This window comes from Penicillium manginii (assembly GCF_028828005.1).
Source record: "Penicillium manginii strain IBT 31320 chromosome Unknown utg000006l:1.0-4164085.0:1.0-4166146.0, whole genome shotgun sequence".
NCBI lineage: Eukaryota > Fungi > Ascomycota > Eurotiomycetes > Eurotiales > Aspergillaceae > Penicillium > Penicillium manginii.
In genome coordinates this window covers 1,859,882-1,876,153 of record NW_026643107.1, presented here as the reverse complement: position 1 = coordinate 1,876,153, position 16,272 = coordinate 1,859,882, and the positions used below count along the sequence as shown (strand labels likewise).

At 47.0% G+C, this 16,272-nt stretch overlaps 7 protein-coding genes across 7 annotated transcripts; 4 read left to right on the top strand and 3 right to left on the bottom strand.

Annotated features, from left to right (window-relative positions):
* Positions 1–1,509: 1,509 nt before the first annotated feature.
* N7533_009059 (carbon-nitrogen hydrolase family protein) lies at positions 1,510–2,451 on the bottom strand (the record flags this gene model as incomplete). Its single annotated transcript, XM_057105709.1, has 2 exons — positions 1,510–2,339; positions 2,397–2,451. 2 exons carry the CDS (start codon positions 2,449–2,451, stop codon positions 1,510–1,512), a joined length of 885 nt encoding a protein of 294 aa, XP_056957158.1.
* A 581-nt stretch (positions 2,452–3,032) lies between these two features.
* Positions 3,033–4,806, bottom strand: N7533_009058 (Major facilitator superfamily domain general substrate transporter; the record flags this gene model as incomplete). Its single annotated transcript, XM_057105708.1, has 5 exons — positions 3,033–3,365; positions 3,415–3,868; positions 3,948–4,287; positions 4,345–4,619; positions 4,691–4,806. 5 exons carry the CDS (start codon positions 4,804–4,806, stop codon positions 3,033–3,035), a joined length of 1,518 nt encoding a protein of 505 aa, XP_056957157.1.
* Positions 4,807–8,129: 3,323 nt separating this feature from the next.
* Positions 8,130–8,896, bottom strand: N7533_009057 (superoxide dismutase; the record flags this gene model as incomplete). The annotated part of the gene is made up of 3 exons (XM_057105707.1): positions 8,130–8,234; positions 8,310–8,783; positions 8,852–8,896. 3 exons carry the CDS (start codon positions 8,894–8,896, stop codon positions 8,130–8,132), a joined length of 624 nt encoding a protein of 207 aa, XP_056957156.1.
* A 940-nt stretch (positions 8,897–9,836) lies between these two features.
* N7533_009056 (uncharacterized protein) lies at positions 9,837–10,991 on the top strand (the record flags this gene model as incomplete). Its single annotated transcript, XM_057105706.1, has 3 exons — positions 9,837–9,912; positions 9,989–10,267; positions 10,327–10,991. 3 exons carry the CDS (start codon positions 9,837–9,839, stop codon positions 10,989–10,991), a joined length of 1,020 nt encoding a protein of 339 aa, XP_056957155.1.
* Positions 10,992–11,754: 763 nt separating this feature from the next.
* Positions 11,755–12,642, top strand: N7533_009055 (uncharacterized protein; the record flags this gene model as incomplete). The annotated part of the gene is made up of 1 exon (XM_057105705.1): positions 11,755–12,642. The coding sequence occupies one exon, from the start codon at positions 11,755–11,757 to the stop codon at positions 12,640–12,642; it is 888 nt and encodes a 295-aa protein (XP_056957154.1).
* Positions 12,643–13,263: 621 nt separating this feature from the next.
* N7533_009054 (transferase hexapeptide domain protein) lies at positions 13,264–13,962 on the top strand (the record flags this gene model as incomplete). The annotated part of the gene is made up of 1 exon (XM_057105704.1): positions 13,264–13,962. One exon carries the CDS (start codon positions 13,264–13,266, stop codon positions 13,960–13,962), a length of 699 nt encoding a protein of 232 aa, XP_056957153.1.
* Positions 13,963–15,140: 1,178 nt separating this feature from the next.
* Positions 15,141–16,140, top strand: N7533_009053 (60S ribosomal protein eL31; the record flags this gene model as incomplete). The annotated part of the gene is made up of 3 exons (XM_057105703.1): positions 15,141–15,227; positions 15,754–15,828; positions 15,934–16,140. 3 exons carry the CDS (start codon positions 15,141–15,143, stop codon positions 16,138–16,140), a joined length of 369 nt encoding a protein of 122 aa, XP_056957152.1.
* Positions 16,141–16,272: the final 132 nt, after the last annotated feature.

Genomic DNA, 16,272 nt, shown 5'->3' with positions numbered 1-16,272 from the left:
AAGGGGCAGCTCCACCCTTGCTGAACTTAGGAGCATGGATTAGGTAAAAAAAATTTGATCAAGTTGCAACAGAACTGTCAAACAGATTAACTACAAATTGAAGACCAGTATTCGCCAGTCAAAAAATGTCTAGACTAATTAATATGTTGACTATTCAGAGAAGTAATTTGAGCTTGATACTGGCAAAGGACGACACAGCACCAAACCCATTCGCCCATTTCTCCGAGTCCACGTTATCTTCTTGTCGGGGAGTCAAATGACACGCCTGTGAACGATGACAGTTTCCCCCGCAATTCGAACATATTTGGGGGGGCACGATATCGCGCTGCTTCGTCCTTTTGACATGCCTGGACATTATGGCCCTTGTCTTTGCAAACGATACATTTGATAGGCTTCCGTAATCAATCGCGTCAAACACGATAACTGGAATGGTAGATTGAAAGTGCGATTTCCACTGGCGTAATACCAAGGATGGTTGGGAGACGCAAGAACTGCGGAAGGTTCAACTCTTGGAGAAATAGTTGCAACCACGATCATTCCTGGATGGCTGTGATCGCTGTGATCGCTGCGATAAATTCTGCTTTAGTGCTTGATTGAGCTACGCAAGACTATTTCTTGGATGCTCACACAATAGGCCTGCCAGTAAGCAAAAAAAACGAACTCGGGTGACGAAATGGCGGCATCTGCGTGTTTTCCTGCCCAATCAGAGTCAATGTATCTATACAGAGGATCAACAGTTTAGTGATACTGAATAGACGTGGTGCGTAATGGTACTAAGTGGATATCGATACATACAAGAGACAGCAACGAAGTGTTGATGACTGGTGTTGTGCATGAATGAGTATTAGAAGAGAAGAGAAGAGAAGAGACTAGGAAGAAAACTTTGTGTTTACCTAGGTATACTACCCCTAGGTAGGTAATTAGCAGGTACTAGTAGAGCTGCCTGCTTCCAGGCTGTTCCTTCCTTTGGCGCATACTACCTAGGTACCTACATAGTAGACAGCATCTTTCAAGTCCCTGTTTAGATAATCAAGTGATACTGAGCTACAGTAGCATATAAATATTGCGAGTTTTTTAATTGCTGGTGATAACTTGAGCTCCAAAATTAGAGGAGTGGGGGTGAGATACTAGTAGTAGATAAATAACCTGGGAAGTAGAAAGCGCCCGGAACCTTTAAGGGCAAGGTAGGGTTGTGCTAGTAGGTGGCTAGGTACCCTACCACCTCGGATTTATCACCTACTACCTAGGTAGTACTAATGACGATGTTCCACAGCTTTGCAAGCTCTAATCACGATAGATCAATATTTTCCAGCTGTAGTACAGCTTTGTTTTGAGCAAAGTGGATGATTCCGTTCGTGGCGGACCCGAACTGGACTACTATATGACCTGAGCATAGCAAACAGAATGTAGCTCAGCATTCATTCGGTTCAAACAGAAAGGACAAGTAATAGCGGACTTTATTCAGTCATCCTAATTACCAATCTACTCATCAAGTTATACATGTGGGAATCATTTTGAGTCCTCTCCGCTCACATCGGGGTACACATCAAATCGGCGCTGGGTATAGATCGGGATGCCCTTGCGAGTGTTCACAATGGTATCATTATCCAAGTCCGCATAGATGATTGTCTCCTTCTCCTCCGCCTCAGTCAAAATCTTCGCACTGGGGTCGCTGATCAAACTGTGGCCATATGCATGGTAAGAGGCATCCAAGTCCCGTGATGGACTGCACAAAGCAACATAGGTTTGGTTGTCCACCGCACGGGCTCGGCCTGGTAGAGACCAGTGCAGCGGTCCAGTGGTAGTGTTGAATGCACCGGGGTAGACGAGCAGGAATGCACCCTTGCGAGCCGCAATCATGGCGGATTCAGGGAACCGAATGTCGTAACATATCGCCAGGCCAATTTTGCCGTATTCTGGGAGATCAATCACGGTCAATTGGTTGCCTGGAGAGAGCACCTCGCTCTCCTTGAACGTAATCTTCCCGGGGATATCGATGTCGAACAGATGTGTCTTGCGGTGGGTACCAATCAAGGAACCTGTGGGTGAGAAGACAAGTGAGGTATTGAAGTACTTCTTCGTCTCCGGCTCGAGCTCAGGAATACTTCCACCGATGAGGTAGGCATTTGCCTCAGCGGCGATCGCCGACAGGGCGTGGAACGAGGGGGATTGCTCCTTCGTGGGAGGGGAAGGGTGGAGGGTCTCGGCGTATTTGGGGAAGTATGGCGTGCCGTACGGAGAGTTGAAGCATTCTGGGAGGACGATCAAGCGTGCGCCGGCCTTTGCGGCCTCGAGGACCTTGCTTCGAGCGTGAGAGAGGTTGACGGCCTTGTCCGCGCCTGGATTCTGTTAATAGCGGTCCAACGCTGGAGAGGGTCATGGCAGGAGCATCCTACCTGATGCGAGCTGCACCAAGGCAAGCTTAAGAGGCTTCTTCAGAAAGGTAGCCATATTTGTCATTGGGAGGGTGAAGGAAGAAAGAAAGTTCCGGTTAAAATGAAGAAATGATTGAAATGGAGAAGGGGACCGCTCCGAAGTCCGAAGTGCGGGGACAACCCTGATAAGGCGCGATATCGTTAGAGTCACTTCAGGGCTTCCTAAGGTTGACCAGTAACAAACCCCCGTTTTCTCCGATCTAGTGGAGAAAAAAGCCGACCAAAAAGCCGATGGAGATAGATTATGGCAGAACAAGAGCGAAAGGTGCCAAAGAAAAAAAAACTTTAATAGGACAGACCTCGGGAATAGAGAAGAATTGCGCGTAGACAGCCTCTGCCAAGACAATATTGGGGTAGCCCCCGAGACCCCCATCATATACTAATTTACTCCAATTATTAGGTGGGGGTGTCAAAGATGGAGTGTTTATTTGTCCAATCAATTAGAAAATACTGCACGATCAATGAAAGAGAGACCAGCAGTACAAATTAAAATTTCAAAGTCTAAACCTTGGAACATAGTTCACCTGGAATGGATGATGCTTCAAGATGTTACATGCATTCGTACAACTTTAAAACAGCTGAGATACCCCGCCATCCTCAATGCTTGTCGGTGTTCACAGCATACTTGCTGTACTTCCGAATCTTGGGACCATAGATGAATAGCAAATAGGGAATAAATGCCATCAATCCACTGATTGCTCCCAATATCGTCAACGTATACTGTACCCCAATGGAGCGATAAATCGGGATTCCAGCGACAGTCATACCACCCGCAACAACATAACGTGTGAAGACCAGGAATCCCAAAGCCGATGCCGAATAGACCCCGTAAGAGTCAATGACATACATATAGGCAACAATGAAAATGGTGGTGATGCCATATCCAAAGAGAGCCGAAGCAATGAGTGGAGACCAGATCGAGATAGATGACTTTGGGCAAAGTTAGTGAAGTTCTTATTTCTAGGTTGGGAAAACTCACATTGGCAGTCCATCCCATCCAGAATAAACTGATTGGTACTGCAGGAGCACCTCCGAGCATCGCATACCAAAGCCGTGTTTCTGGCACAATTGTGGAAGTTTTCTGGTACTCTTTTGCTGTCCACGAGTAGACCAACGGGACGATACCAGTCACCAGGAGAATGCCACAAAGCATACCGGCCCAGGCGACATTAGTAATCCCTTGCGATACTCCGTATGTATCGGTGAAGATGAATGTGTACCCCTCCAGGAAAGTGAATAGGACGATATACACCACCGTCAGATATAGCGACATCAAGATCAAAATCAACTCGGAATAAAACAAGATGAACGGGCGGTAAACAGACGTCAAGAGGCGACGTCCCAAACTCTCGCGCTTCATTTCAATCGGAGCTCGATATCGCTTATCGCCAGTTTCCTTGCGAAGGGCTTTCGCCTTCCAGTGCAAGAGAAGACTTCCGTATGTTTCGGGTTGGAGAAGAAGAACAATGAGAAGGATCACGCCCCCCCATGATCAACATAATCCACTCCAACCAGCGCCATCCCAGCGTTTGGGGAATATAGCTACCGATAATTTGGCCAATCATAGGCCCTGAGAATGCTGGAATTGCATAGGCAGGGAATGCATATGCCTTTTGTGCTGGGTCCCAAAGATCAGCGACTGTTCCTCCGGCGCAGCTAAGAGGCGTCGATCCAAAGAATCCTGCAAAGAATCGGAAGATGAGATGACTGTGGAGATTGGGAGCGAGCGCAGAGGCCATGACGAAAATCAAGAAAAGAAGCATCGTTATGAGATAAACTGCATTTCGTCCAAATGTCTCGGAGAATGGGCCTGAGAGGAGCGATCCGGCACCAAAACCAACAAGGAAAAGACCTAGGGATCACCATTAGCTTTTTTGAAATGAATGTGTGGAATTCAAGAGCCATTTACCTGTTGCTAGAGATCCAACCACGTCGGTTACACCGAAATCTTCACTGTATTGTAGCACGCCACAAGCATCGATTGCAGATGCTGCCGTGACGGAGATAGCAATGAGAGAGACCAGAAATGTCATAAAAAGCTTCCGTCCAACAGTTGCATTGGCAGGGTTCAGGGGATCATCAGAGCCGTCCCAGCCGACCATGATCAGAGACTCATTGTCGGCAATGACTTGTGTAGAGGGACTCTTCTCAGCATCAATTACTTTTGGATCGTATAAAGGACAACTGTGAGAATTGAGTAAGTTTATTGAACATTGGCGAGAAATACCTAGGTATTAGAGAGCGATATGACAAACCTAGAATTGTGTAGCGACCCAATAGTATAGCCCTCACAACTACATTTAGATTCGATTTCAGCCAGCTGGCGGCGAACCGCTTGCCCGATCCTACAATACTGTAGGTAAGACTCCATTGCAATGAAGTGACCGACCTGGAGCCCCTGCTCTCGTTGAAATAAAATCTAAAGCCAAGACCATCACCGGTGGAGATTGTTGGTTTTTAAGACCGCCAAATTTTCCACCGGTACCCACAGTGCTCCTCATCCAAGGCCGGGCCCGCAACTTGAATCTATCCAGGCACACAATTGGATGCCGATTTTCTCTCTAAAGTACATCAACATGTCGTGCTAAGCAGCTTAATATGGCGTTTGGTGCCTTGGCTGTTGCTTTCTCTCTAACTGTGCTGTGACGTCTCGTTCACTGATGGTCACATTTAACACAAACCCTAGAAAGTTTGCATCCGTGCATGGATCAGTTGCTGCATGACTCGTGAGAATTTTGATGTCAAAGTGAATGGAGTGTGGAGTACCTAAATTATGGATTATTAATTGTCTTGAAGGCCAAAGCTGCAGATCTCCTTCTCATTAATGTGTTATGTATGCATCCACTCCGTACTCCGTACTGCGTAGCTGACAGCCCGTTTTTGCCGAGTGAACCCATCTCGGTGGACCCCATTCCTCCCCGAGAGTTAGCCTTAGCCTTATCAGTGGGATCTTCCCAGCATCCACCCGGCTGGACGACCTTTCGACCCCTATCTTCGGCAACTCGTTCCGACTCTTCTCAGTGGTGCGGATAATCAAGCAGGGAATCGATGTTCCTTCTGATTAGACACTAAGTCGCAAAATACAAACATAAATGTAAACAACTTTATTTACCCATATTGAAACAGAAACTGCAGACAGCCAAGGCCTAGCTAACATTTTACAGTGAAGGTTCTTTTGGCTTTGCTCGAATAGATTAGTTCAGGTGATTGTAAGATCTGTACTGTTAAGTTTGTACCTATTTAACCTTGGCCAAGCGCCTGGTGCTGTAACTAACCATCGGGTCTGATAGGTAAAAGGACTATTAATCGCTAACCGAACAATAGATGATTTGTTTGCAATAGAAAAAAAAGAACCATAAGGCTTGCAGACTTACGGACTTGTTGAGACTGCATCAAGAGGGAATCGAACCCCCGGCTCAGACTTGGAAGGTCTGAATGTTACCACTACACCATTGATGCGGTTCTTGTTGATGAGTCATGGTCTAATTAGTCCTCTAATTATTATTATTAGTGCTAAGTATACCCACTGACATTTCGTAAATAGGTACACCTTGCTTATCCAACAATTTTTTTATCCTATTTTGTATGATAGATATACTAGTTTTATATATCACCACTACAAAGTGTTAAATAGAAGAGTATATTATATTACTAGTAATACGTAATATTAGATAGAATACAAGTTACTTACTATATAGAAATCTATACAGGGTATTACTACCACTACTACTAATAAAAAATTAAATAAAAATATCGTAGCAGATAGGTGTAGTTAGTATAACAGTAGGAAAGTATTTTTATTTAATTGAAACCTAGTAATAGTATAAAAAGAATGCAAATAACCTCAGAAACGGCATTCCAACAATTAATAGCATCCAAAGCGGGAAGAAAAAGATTTTCAGACAGACAGGGTGCACCGACCGATTTCGTTGGAGTGTGAAAAAAAGAACTGCAGGGCTTGCAAACTTGTTGAGAATGCATCAAGAGGGAATCGAACCCCCGGCTCAGACTTGGAAGGTCTGAATGTTACCACTACACCATTGATGCAGTTATACTGGTATTGCGTGAATTACTGACCTGTATCCAGCATCTCAGCTATTCATTCCGGGCACTGGTCGACTCCCGGTATCCTTGTTTTAATTCTAATCTCACAGCAAAATTGAACCGCAGCTACGGCAGCCGGTAGCCGCCATTCTAGTGATAATCTTATACCTAGGTATGCCATTAAGCTTTATTTATTATTTGGATAATTTAATTCCCCTCAGTATAACGACGAGTCAGTTCGTGTTTCCTTCCACAATTGACTCAGCCCGCGAAGAAAGTCCGCAGGCAAAACACGCTCTACAATCCACGTTGATATTCGGCCAAGCCGAGGCAGGTATAGGACTGTTCCCTTCAACTATAACGTAATCCAGTTTCGTGTGTAAGCGGTGAAGAAATTAGCCGTAGAGAACGGGGGTAGGTTTTAGTTATTTTAGCAGGCGACATAATAGGCACAGCCTAAAATGTAATAAAATATGCAAAACAGGACCGGGAGGCAGATACGTACCGAAAAGTAATGGAATTGGACTGGAAGTTACGTTGCAAGTAGGCGGCGTGTAGGCAGTGTGAATACTTGCAGAGTCACGGCCGTGCGCGGCCTGAGGGAGTTGCTTTCTAGCGAGCCGGTCGCAGATTTTCTCTAAAAAATCGAAAGCAAAGCCCAAATTGTTTTTCTGGAAGCGACAGACTCAGGCCCTATCGTTTCTAATCATGTTTAGCTATATTTCAACTTCATACACTTCCAGTAGCTAGCTATAAATATACATGCCATCGCCGAATAACCAGATCTAACCGGCTAACATAATTATGTTAATTAGTACTTACCTCTTTCTTTATTTCTGAGGTTTTATTGCTTGAAGTATGCTCAGAATGATCCGCATTACGATCCGCATGTCATAATCCAGGCATCAATCAATGACGTGCCGGCAACATTCCAACTCAGGATCTGTGTCGATATCTTCGCTTTCCAGATATAATCTCCTGCTTCGTTGGTCTAGTGGTTATGATTCATCTCTTCCAGTGTCAAAACTTGTGAAGATGAGAGCCGTGTTCGATTCACGGACGATGCATTTACTTTTGCTGGATTTTCAGTCATATCTTTTCTGGCGAAAGTGGAGAGGGCACGGACGATCGGTCGGAATACCACCAGTACTACTCCTATTCCTTCATTCTTATATTAAGCTCTTGATAGCTTCCATTTTTGATAGTCCGAGCCGAGGTCGTTTCCCTCTTGGTACATGTTTTTTTTATTTTTATTTTTTGCAAATTATTCTAGTTCTGTTGATGGACGGGTTGTGGCTGATGGTTGTGGTTGATATTGCGGGTTGGATCTCGGATAAAAGTATAGCGAATAGAAATATTACCATTAATACACTAAGCGCCCGCTGTGGCCAAGGTAAATATTTTAAGGGTCAGTTGGCCAACTCTATAACTAAATAGAAGATAAGATTTGGGGAAATTTTCATGCTTGGAAGGAGGAGATTGTGCGAAGAGCGGGTTTTTCGGCCTTGGAATTTCATTTACAGCAGCGACTAAGCCAGGGTCTAGTCATTTTGTAACATGAACACCCACCTCACTGCCAAATTTAGATGGAATTGGAAAACGCTATTCAGAATCAAAAGAATATATCCAATTCAGAATAATTCCTCGGAATCAAAACTTCATTGACTCCACACCGTTCTTGAATCGGTTCTCCGCCTCCTGCCAGTTAATGACCTTCCAGATATTGGTGATATACGTCGCCTTGTCATTTTTATACTTTGAAAAGTCAGCATCGCATTTTTTTTCACGACTCCCAACTCACAAATTATCAACTCCGACCTTGAAACTCACCTGAAGATAGTAGGCATGCTCCCACATGTCGACGCCAAAGATAGGAACCGCATCTTCCACCGGATCTTGGTCTTTCAAACTGATGACCTCCAGTCTACCCTCGACCTGCTTATTTGCCAGCCACCCCCATCCACTGCCTTGCAAGTCGGTCAAAACGGTATTAAATTCGTCTTTGAATTTCTGGACACTACCCCACTGGTTCACAATTGCCTTTTTGAGTGTTGGTGCAGCCGAGTCGATGTTGGTCTCCTTGGAACCAGGAGGGGCTAAGTTCTTCCAGAATAGAGAGTGATTGATATGACCTCCGCCATTGAATTTGACCTTCTTCTGCAGCGATACTAGTTGTCGCAGGTTGCTCTCTTCCAGAGCTTTGGTTTGACTGTTTAGAGCGGTGTTCAGATTGTTCACGTAGGCTTGGTGGTGTTTGTCGTGGTGGATCTGCATGATCTCCTTGGAGATGACGGGCTCAAGAGCCTTCTTCTGTCAGACTTTGACAACACCAGAAAACCAGATCTTCGAAGTGAGATGATCGTGAAACTTACATCGTATGCGTATGGAAGAGGCGGTAGAGTGTATTTTCCAGCCATCTTGGCTTGTCTTGTACTAAGTTCAATGAGGTCCCGGTATGCCAAAACGAGAGCACGCTTATCAACGGGCGCGGCAGAAGAAAAAGAGAGGAGTGAGATTAAATAGAATAGAGACAGTAATGGAGTAAAGCGAGCCATAATTGAATCACTGCTCAGTTTCCCACTAGAAACCAGGCAAGCGAGGTAGTGTTTATTGGGCACTTAGACTTGGAGTGGTACAGCTTGATGGGCGTACTCTGCAATGAATAGATCACAAATGTCAATAATTCAATTGAAGGGACCAGCGCAGATTTAAATACAAGTTTGAATGAAAGTTTTATTAAATGCCAAACATGATTAGTCGTACAGAGAAGGTCATGCGGTGAAAGCTGCAAGCTGTATAGTCACTATCCCCGAGACAAGGTTCTGTCCATAGCCCAGTTCAAAATGATCCTCATTAACCACAGGGAAGACTCACCAGCTCGTTTCTAGTGGCTGGGAGCTCTCCGAAGCGGCTTATTACGGGGCCGGCGCCTGATGACCTGGCATACAAGAATAGAAAGCTGCCAAGTCCTGCGGGGGCTGCCTTGCATAGCCCGTCATTTCAGCCATGGCGCAGCAGCTCTATAATTGCGCTTGACTGGGGTCTATGGTGACTTGATTTCTTTTTAAGCTAGCTTGCTGTTTTTTTTCCGGGACATATGGCCATCTTGATTCTTGAGACCCTTGTTAAATGGTATTCAGGGTTTGCAGTGCCCTTCCCAATATATGCCTCACTAGGCCTAACTTGATTATTTCTTCAGCATCATCATTTGAATTATCAAATAGTATGATCCATGTATACATCGGCATTCCTGGTTTACATTTATTGATCCCGGTCAGGTGACTGACGTCGCAATGTTTCCTCCATTCTCTCCCCCTCCCTTCTCATCCCCGTCAACAACTTCCCCAAACCCATACAATGGTGTCGCTCGATGATGTAAAGAGGCATAATGCTAGTCTAAAAGACTTTGGCCCGAACCTGGTTGCCGTATTTGGTACACACTTCATCTCCCATCGTTTCCGGGCGTCCGGTGTTCCCACAAGGTGATAAGCTGACAGTAGTGTGTGAAGTTGGTGGAACGAGCGGAATCGGCGAAGCAACCGCCCGTGCATTTGTTCGTGACACGGTATCCTCGCGAGTCTACCTTGTTGGGCGGAACGAGGCCCAGGCATCCAAAATTATCCAGGAATTGCGCCAGCTTAACCCGGACGGGCAGATCAGTTTCGTCAAATGCGACGCTGCGAATCTCAAAAGTGTCGATGAAGTATGTAAGACAATTCAGCAAAAGGAGAATCATATCAACCTATTATTCATGACCGTTGGCATTTTTACCACCAAGGGTCGCGATGGTGAGCGTCTACAAACCCCACTGGGACGTGTCAATGGCCATTCGCTAACTCTCTGGTAGAGACTGACGAAGGGCTGGACAAGAAGTTCAGTTTGAATTATTATTCTCGTATGCGGTTCTTGTTCAATCTGCTGCCTCAGTTGACAGCTGCGAGTAAAGTCGACTCTGCTACCGGAATTGGCCTTGGTCACAACTTATCGAGAGTGGTGTCCGTGCTGTCTGCCGGTGATGAGGGACCTCTGAATATGGATGATCTCTCCTTGAAGAATAATTTTTCTCTCCGAAACTGCGCCAGGCATACGATTACCATGACCTCACTGTCCATGGAAGAGCTGGCCGCGGCACACCCAGCAACATCATTTGTTCATGCATACCCGTCAGCAGTCAAGACAGGCCTCACGCGTGGATTGGGGCCGATTGCGCGAGGTGCATTGGAGGGGATCTATTTCCTTGCTAAGCCATTTTTTGTTCCCCTTGACGAGAGTGGAGAGCGTCATCTTTATGCTGCTACAAGTCCTCGCTTCTCTCCGCGAGAGGCCAAGGATGTTGCAGATGCTGCACCTGGTTCCGATGGGGAGAAGGGCAGTGGTGCATATCTCCTGCACTGGGATGGGTCCGATAATGGGAACAAGAAGCCTCTTCAAGAACTTCGTAAGAACGATACTGGGAAGACGGTGTGGAAGCATACACTGGATACGTTTGATTCGATTTGTGACCCGAGCTAGATGGTTTTATAACAGCAGGTTGTATTATCCTGAATGAATAATTTTCTAATTTAATAGAGCGAAGTCTACTAAAGTATACTAGTATGGTTTCACAGATTTGGCGGGGGTAAATGTCTCTGAATATAGTAACTAGTATACGAGTAGGTACTAGACCAAGTGCTAGTATATAGTACTAGTAGTTTATATCTATTAGAAAAAGATCTCTTTCAAGTTTGGTCCGACCCGAGAGTTCTTCCGAATAATCCCCTGTTGGATGAGAGGAAGTACATACCATTGGCAGTGTACCTAGGTATGTACTTGATGTACATACTCCAGCCAACTCCGATACGATGATCAGCAACAGTCTTGTTCCCCGCAACGCAACTTTATTCCAGATCTTTCTTTCTCTCTGTCTCTTCTGCTCTATTCCCATCTACTTCCCTCCCATCCAAATTATCATTCTACTATGGTTTAATATGCTATATTCTCCATTTTCTACTCTACTCTACTCCATCTCAACCATGGAAGACACCCGCATCACGTGGTTTGCCTCCGGAGGGGCGTGGACCACCCCAAAAACCAAAATCTTCCCCAAAAAAACTAAAAAGAACCGTTGGGTGAGAAGGGAAACAGAGGAAATTTTCTTTCCCATCGTTCGTTTTTCTTTTTGCGTGGATTCTCGCCAGCTGGCAATTCGCACGCCCTCAAACTCCCCTGACGACTCTTGAGAGCATCTCAAGCAGCAACCCAACTCAATCCCGAACCCGCCCCCGTTTGCCACATCATGTTTGAGGACTTTTCATTCACTTCGCCCTCCTCCAAGCCTGCGCGGTTGGCGCTTGATGCAGAGGATCGGCTCATGGCCGACTGCAACAGCCCGTTAATCTCCCCGCTGTCCTCGCGGTGTTCCTCGCCCCATCGACTCCGCACGCTTTCGCGGCCCCGATCCTCCTACTTTCGCTCGCAACAGCCTCCGACCTCCGTTCCCTTGGCCTACGAACAAAACCGTCTCTCTATTTCCACGTTGACCCAGAAATTACACGAGCATACGATCCAGGGACCAAATGGCGAGCGCATTCCGGACCAGGGCAACTTCCAACGTGAAGGTGCCATGGCCTCCCGCTACTCGGGATACGTCTTGACACCACCGGATACGGATCATGATGAAGATGGACATTTCGACTCTTCCCCGTCCCTCTGCTCAAATCCTAGTCCGACTTCTGCGCCACCGGATTTCCCCGCGCTAGATGGACCGATGCCAGAGCCCAAACTCCCAGATCACCATTATATCCGGCGACAGCGACAACAGATCTCCGAGATGCAATGTCACGAAGGTGATGTGGACTCCATCCGCCGTAATGCCTACTCCGGTGACTCCTTCCCAGGAACCGCCCTCGCAGAAGACTGCCACCCCAGCTCTATGCCACTTCGATCCTCACCCCGTCGAAGAGCCGCCACCTTACACCGCAGTCGGTTTGGTCCACCGGACTCATCGGCCGGAGTGGGAGAGGCACGGGGGCGGAGAAGGAGTAGCTCGGGAGCAATGCAGTCGCATCGCATAGAGAAAGCCTATCATACGTTTAATAGTCGAGAGGCTTCAAAACGAAATGAACAAGGCCTTCGAAGGAAGAGTATGGTGAGCGCCGCACTGGCATCTGTAGTCGAGAGGTAGAGCGGCCTGGGTAGATCCTGGTGTCTTGGTCTTTTTCGATTCTTCATGTATATACACTTTTGAAATGATACCCATTTTTAGACATAACCGCAGCGCGAGAGAGGATGGTAATGTCGAGTAAAAGACCTTGCTCAGGTGCCCGAAGATTACTACTAGTAGTATTTAGCGGTGATTACCCCCCAGGGCTCGTACCTAGGTCCTAACTACTACTACTACTACTACTACTACTACTACTACTACTACTACTACTACTACTACTACTACTACTACTACTACTACTACTACTACTACTACTACTACTACTACTACTACTACTACTACTACTACTACTACTACTACTACTACTAGTGCGAACGGGGTCTTTTTCATTAATTAACAAGACATTCCCTCACTTTTGATTTAATTTATTTCTCTTATATCAATGGTTTTGATTGGATGATCAACTTCAAGTTATTCAACTATTGTGAAGTTGTCACTGGTGAGTGGTCCCTGCTGCTACCTAGTACTGTAAGGTACTCCGCAATCACCGATTAAATCCAACCTCAACCCCAAATCGCCCACCTCAAGTTTCCAAGCACACCCCAATTGCGCGCAGCAATCTTGGAATCCGGAAAACACACAATGGCAACTCTCAAACCACCATCAGCAACAGCCCGCTCCTCATCCAGCTCAAGCACACCCACCGGTCCTCCAAAAGCCCCCCTCAAAGCCGACCCAACGGCAACCATCTCCGACACCGTCATCTTCCACGGCAAACACCCAGTCACAATCGGCGCAGGCACAGTCATCCACCCACGCGTCCGATTTTACACCTATGAGGGCCCCATAGTAATCGGCGATGGCTGCATAATAGGCGAGAAAACCATCATCGGCGCCACGCCCTCCTCTGCCTCCTCATCCTCCTCGATCGAAACACCAACCCGCCTCTCATATTTCGTCACAATCGGACCCCAATGCACAATAAAACCAGGCGCACACATTCACTCATCCTCAGCAGTCGAAGCCCTCTGCACATTGAACCGCCACACGGATATCGGCTCGCACTCTAAGATCTGCTCTGGCTGCGAGCTCCCCGAGCGCGGATCCGTTCCCGAATGGACTGTTGTTTGGGGGTCGGGCATTGGTCAGCGGAGACGGCGTGCGCGTGAGGCCAAAACCCCCGGTCCCGCCGTGACTGTTGCGGCGCAAGTTGCGCAGATTCCTGCGCCGGGGCCCGCGCCTTCGGGGAAGGTCATTGAGGATGCTAGATTGATGGTTTTACAGAAGGAGAGGGAGATTCTTGGGCGGATGCTTGTTCCTACTGGGCCGAAGAAAAGATGAACCTCATGAACGACTGGCTTGGTTGGGGATTCATTGAGGATTGATTATTCCGAGGCGTTGAATGGGAAGGGGCCAGGCTAGTAGCTTTTGTTTTCTGGCGTTTTGTTCTGCGTTCTCCGCGTTGAGACAGCTTTGCTTGAAGGAACCTCCTGATCTCAACTTGACGTTCCTTTTGTTTGTTTTTCCTTGTTGTTTAGCAAATTATACCCAATCCCGCGCAGCACTGTGAGAATGCTCAGGTACGGCGACGACGATCAAGATGTGATGAAGATACCAGAAAACGTATAGTAGTGGTTCGACGAAACTTGAAGTATCTAATAAGCTTGGACAAGAGGCAGAAAGCAACTTGAAGGGCTACTAGTAGTAGATACATGATGTGAAGGGTGTATTACAATCCTGGACGGCATGCGCGAAATATAATACTTAGTATTCGCCCAAATTCATCATCGGATAGATAAATACTACAGCTTACCACCTGGGCAAGCAAACTTGAACTTGAAGATACTTCCAAGGTGACAGAATGGAGAGATAATAGTACTACTATATCAGGCATCGGAGAGGCCAGTCTGAGGTGGGCAAGTACGGTCATCTGCATATCAATGTGCTTCTTACTGGGAGAAATATTATGCCAGTGTAGCTAGATTAGAGATAGCTTCCGTGGGTACGCTTGCTGATGTTAATGCTACACTGTCGGAATATCTGGATGAGTTCTGCACTGTCTATGTGCCCTCGAAGAAGATTGGTTCTAATTAGCGTCCATGGAGAGCCATTTCAAATTCTGTACTTTAGTGATTTCATTCTAATTCACTGGATTACACTTGACAAATAGTGTGATTCTGATGAGCCTTGGAAGTTTCTTCACGATTCAACTAGTAACTATAGCATATTACAATAGCTGTAGTAGTACTAGTAGTAGTGTACATAATGTGGCTGCCTTAGTATTCAGGCCAAAAGTTTACCGTTGAATCGGGCTAGATTAGGTGGGACCATATCACCTGATACGACCAACCAGAGGCCTCCCACACGATAAGCGAGCCACACTCATCCGCGGCCACAAACCCAGAATTTCCCGGGATTCTCTTCATCGACAACTTCCGCCCACAGTCGACGCCGCCCCAACCAGTTCGTTCGCCCTCCGAATCGCTTCCACCATCCTACTAACATTTCACTCATCAGAAATGTCCAACGTCAACACTGGCAAGAAGACCCGCTCGGCCATCGCCGATGTGGTGACCCGCGAGTACACCATCAACCTGCACAAGAGGGTATGTTGAAAAAACCCCCCCGAAATCCCCAAAGACCTGATCTGCGACGACCGTCAAGGCGCAATAAGGAAATACAAAAAATGGACAGAGAACACACAAGCTCCGGAAACGGAAGACCTTTTTTCTGGGAATTGACAAGATTCAAAATGTGTGTGCGTGCGGGTTCTCGAAGCCAATGGTTACCAAGATGAGATCTTCAACAATCTCTCTTCGGCCCATGCCTCGATTCCCCTCACTCCCCGACTGCTGCACCGTCTCTGTGGGAAACCGCAAAGTGACAGCGCGCCGACCGGACAGGACAACTGGGAAACGGCTCCTCTAATCGTGAGTCGGGGTTCCGACTCGCCATTGAAGGGACGTGGAACAGTTGGCATTACATACACACGCCTTTCCCTCGAAATCGATCAGCAAGAAGAAATTAGTTTGATGAAGTCCACCTTTATGGCCGAAACAATCATCGCAGAGCAGCGTCTCTACCAGATGGCATTCGGACGGAAGACTGATTGTACCTTCTTTTTCGGTATAGTGCCACGGTGTTAGCTTCAAGAAGCGTGCTCCTCGTGCCATCAAGGAGATCCGTGCCTTCGCTGAGCACGCCATGGTGAGTTTTTTTCTCCCCCAGTCCCCCGGTGTTGAGTGTGCCCATGCGCAATCCGCATGTGGGCACTCACCTCCGTCATGAAGGACCCCGCTAACCCCTTCACAGGGCACCAAGGACGTCCGCCTCGACCCCCAGCTCAACAAGAAGGTCTGGGAGGCCGGTATCAAGGGTGTCCCCTTCCGCCTTCGCGTCCGCATCTCCCGCAAGCGTAACGACGAGGAGGGTGCTGAGGAGCGTCTGTACTCCCACGTCCAGGCCGTCAACGTCAAGAACCCCAAGGGTCTGCACACCGCCACCGTCGATGACGCATAAATGGTTTAGCCGCGGCGTCTTGCTTCTATGATTCCATGTTACAACTGGGGTTCGGTTGGGGCTTTTCAAAATAAAATATCTTCATACCCTTGATTTGTGTGTGCATTTTTTATCAAATTCTTCCAAGTACCT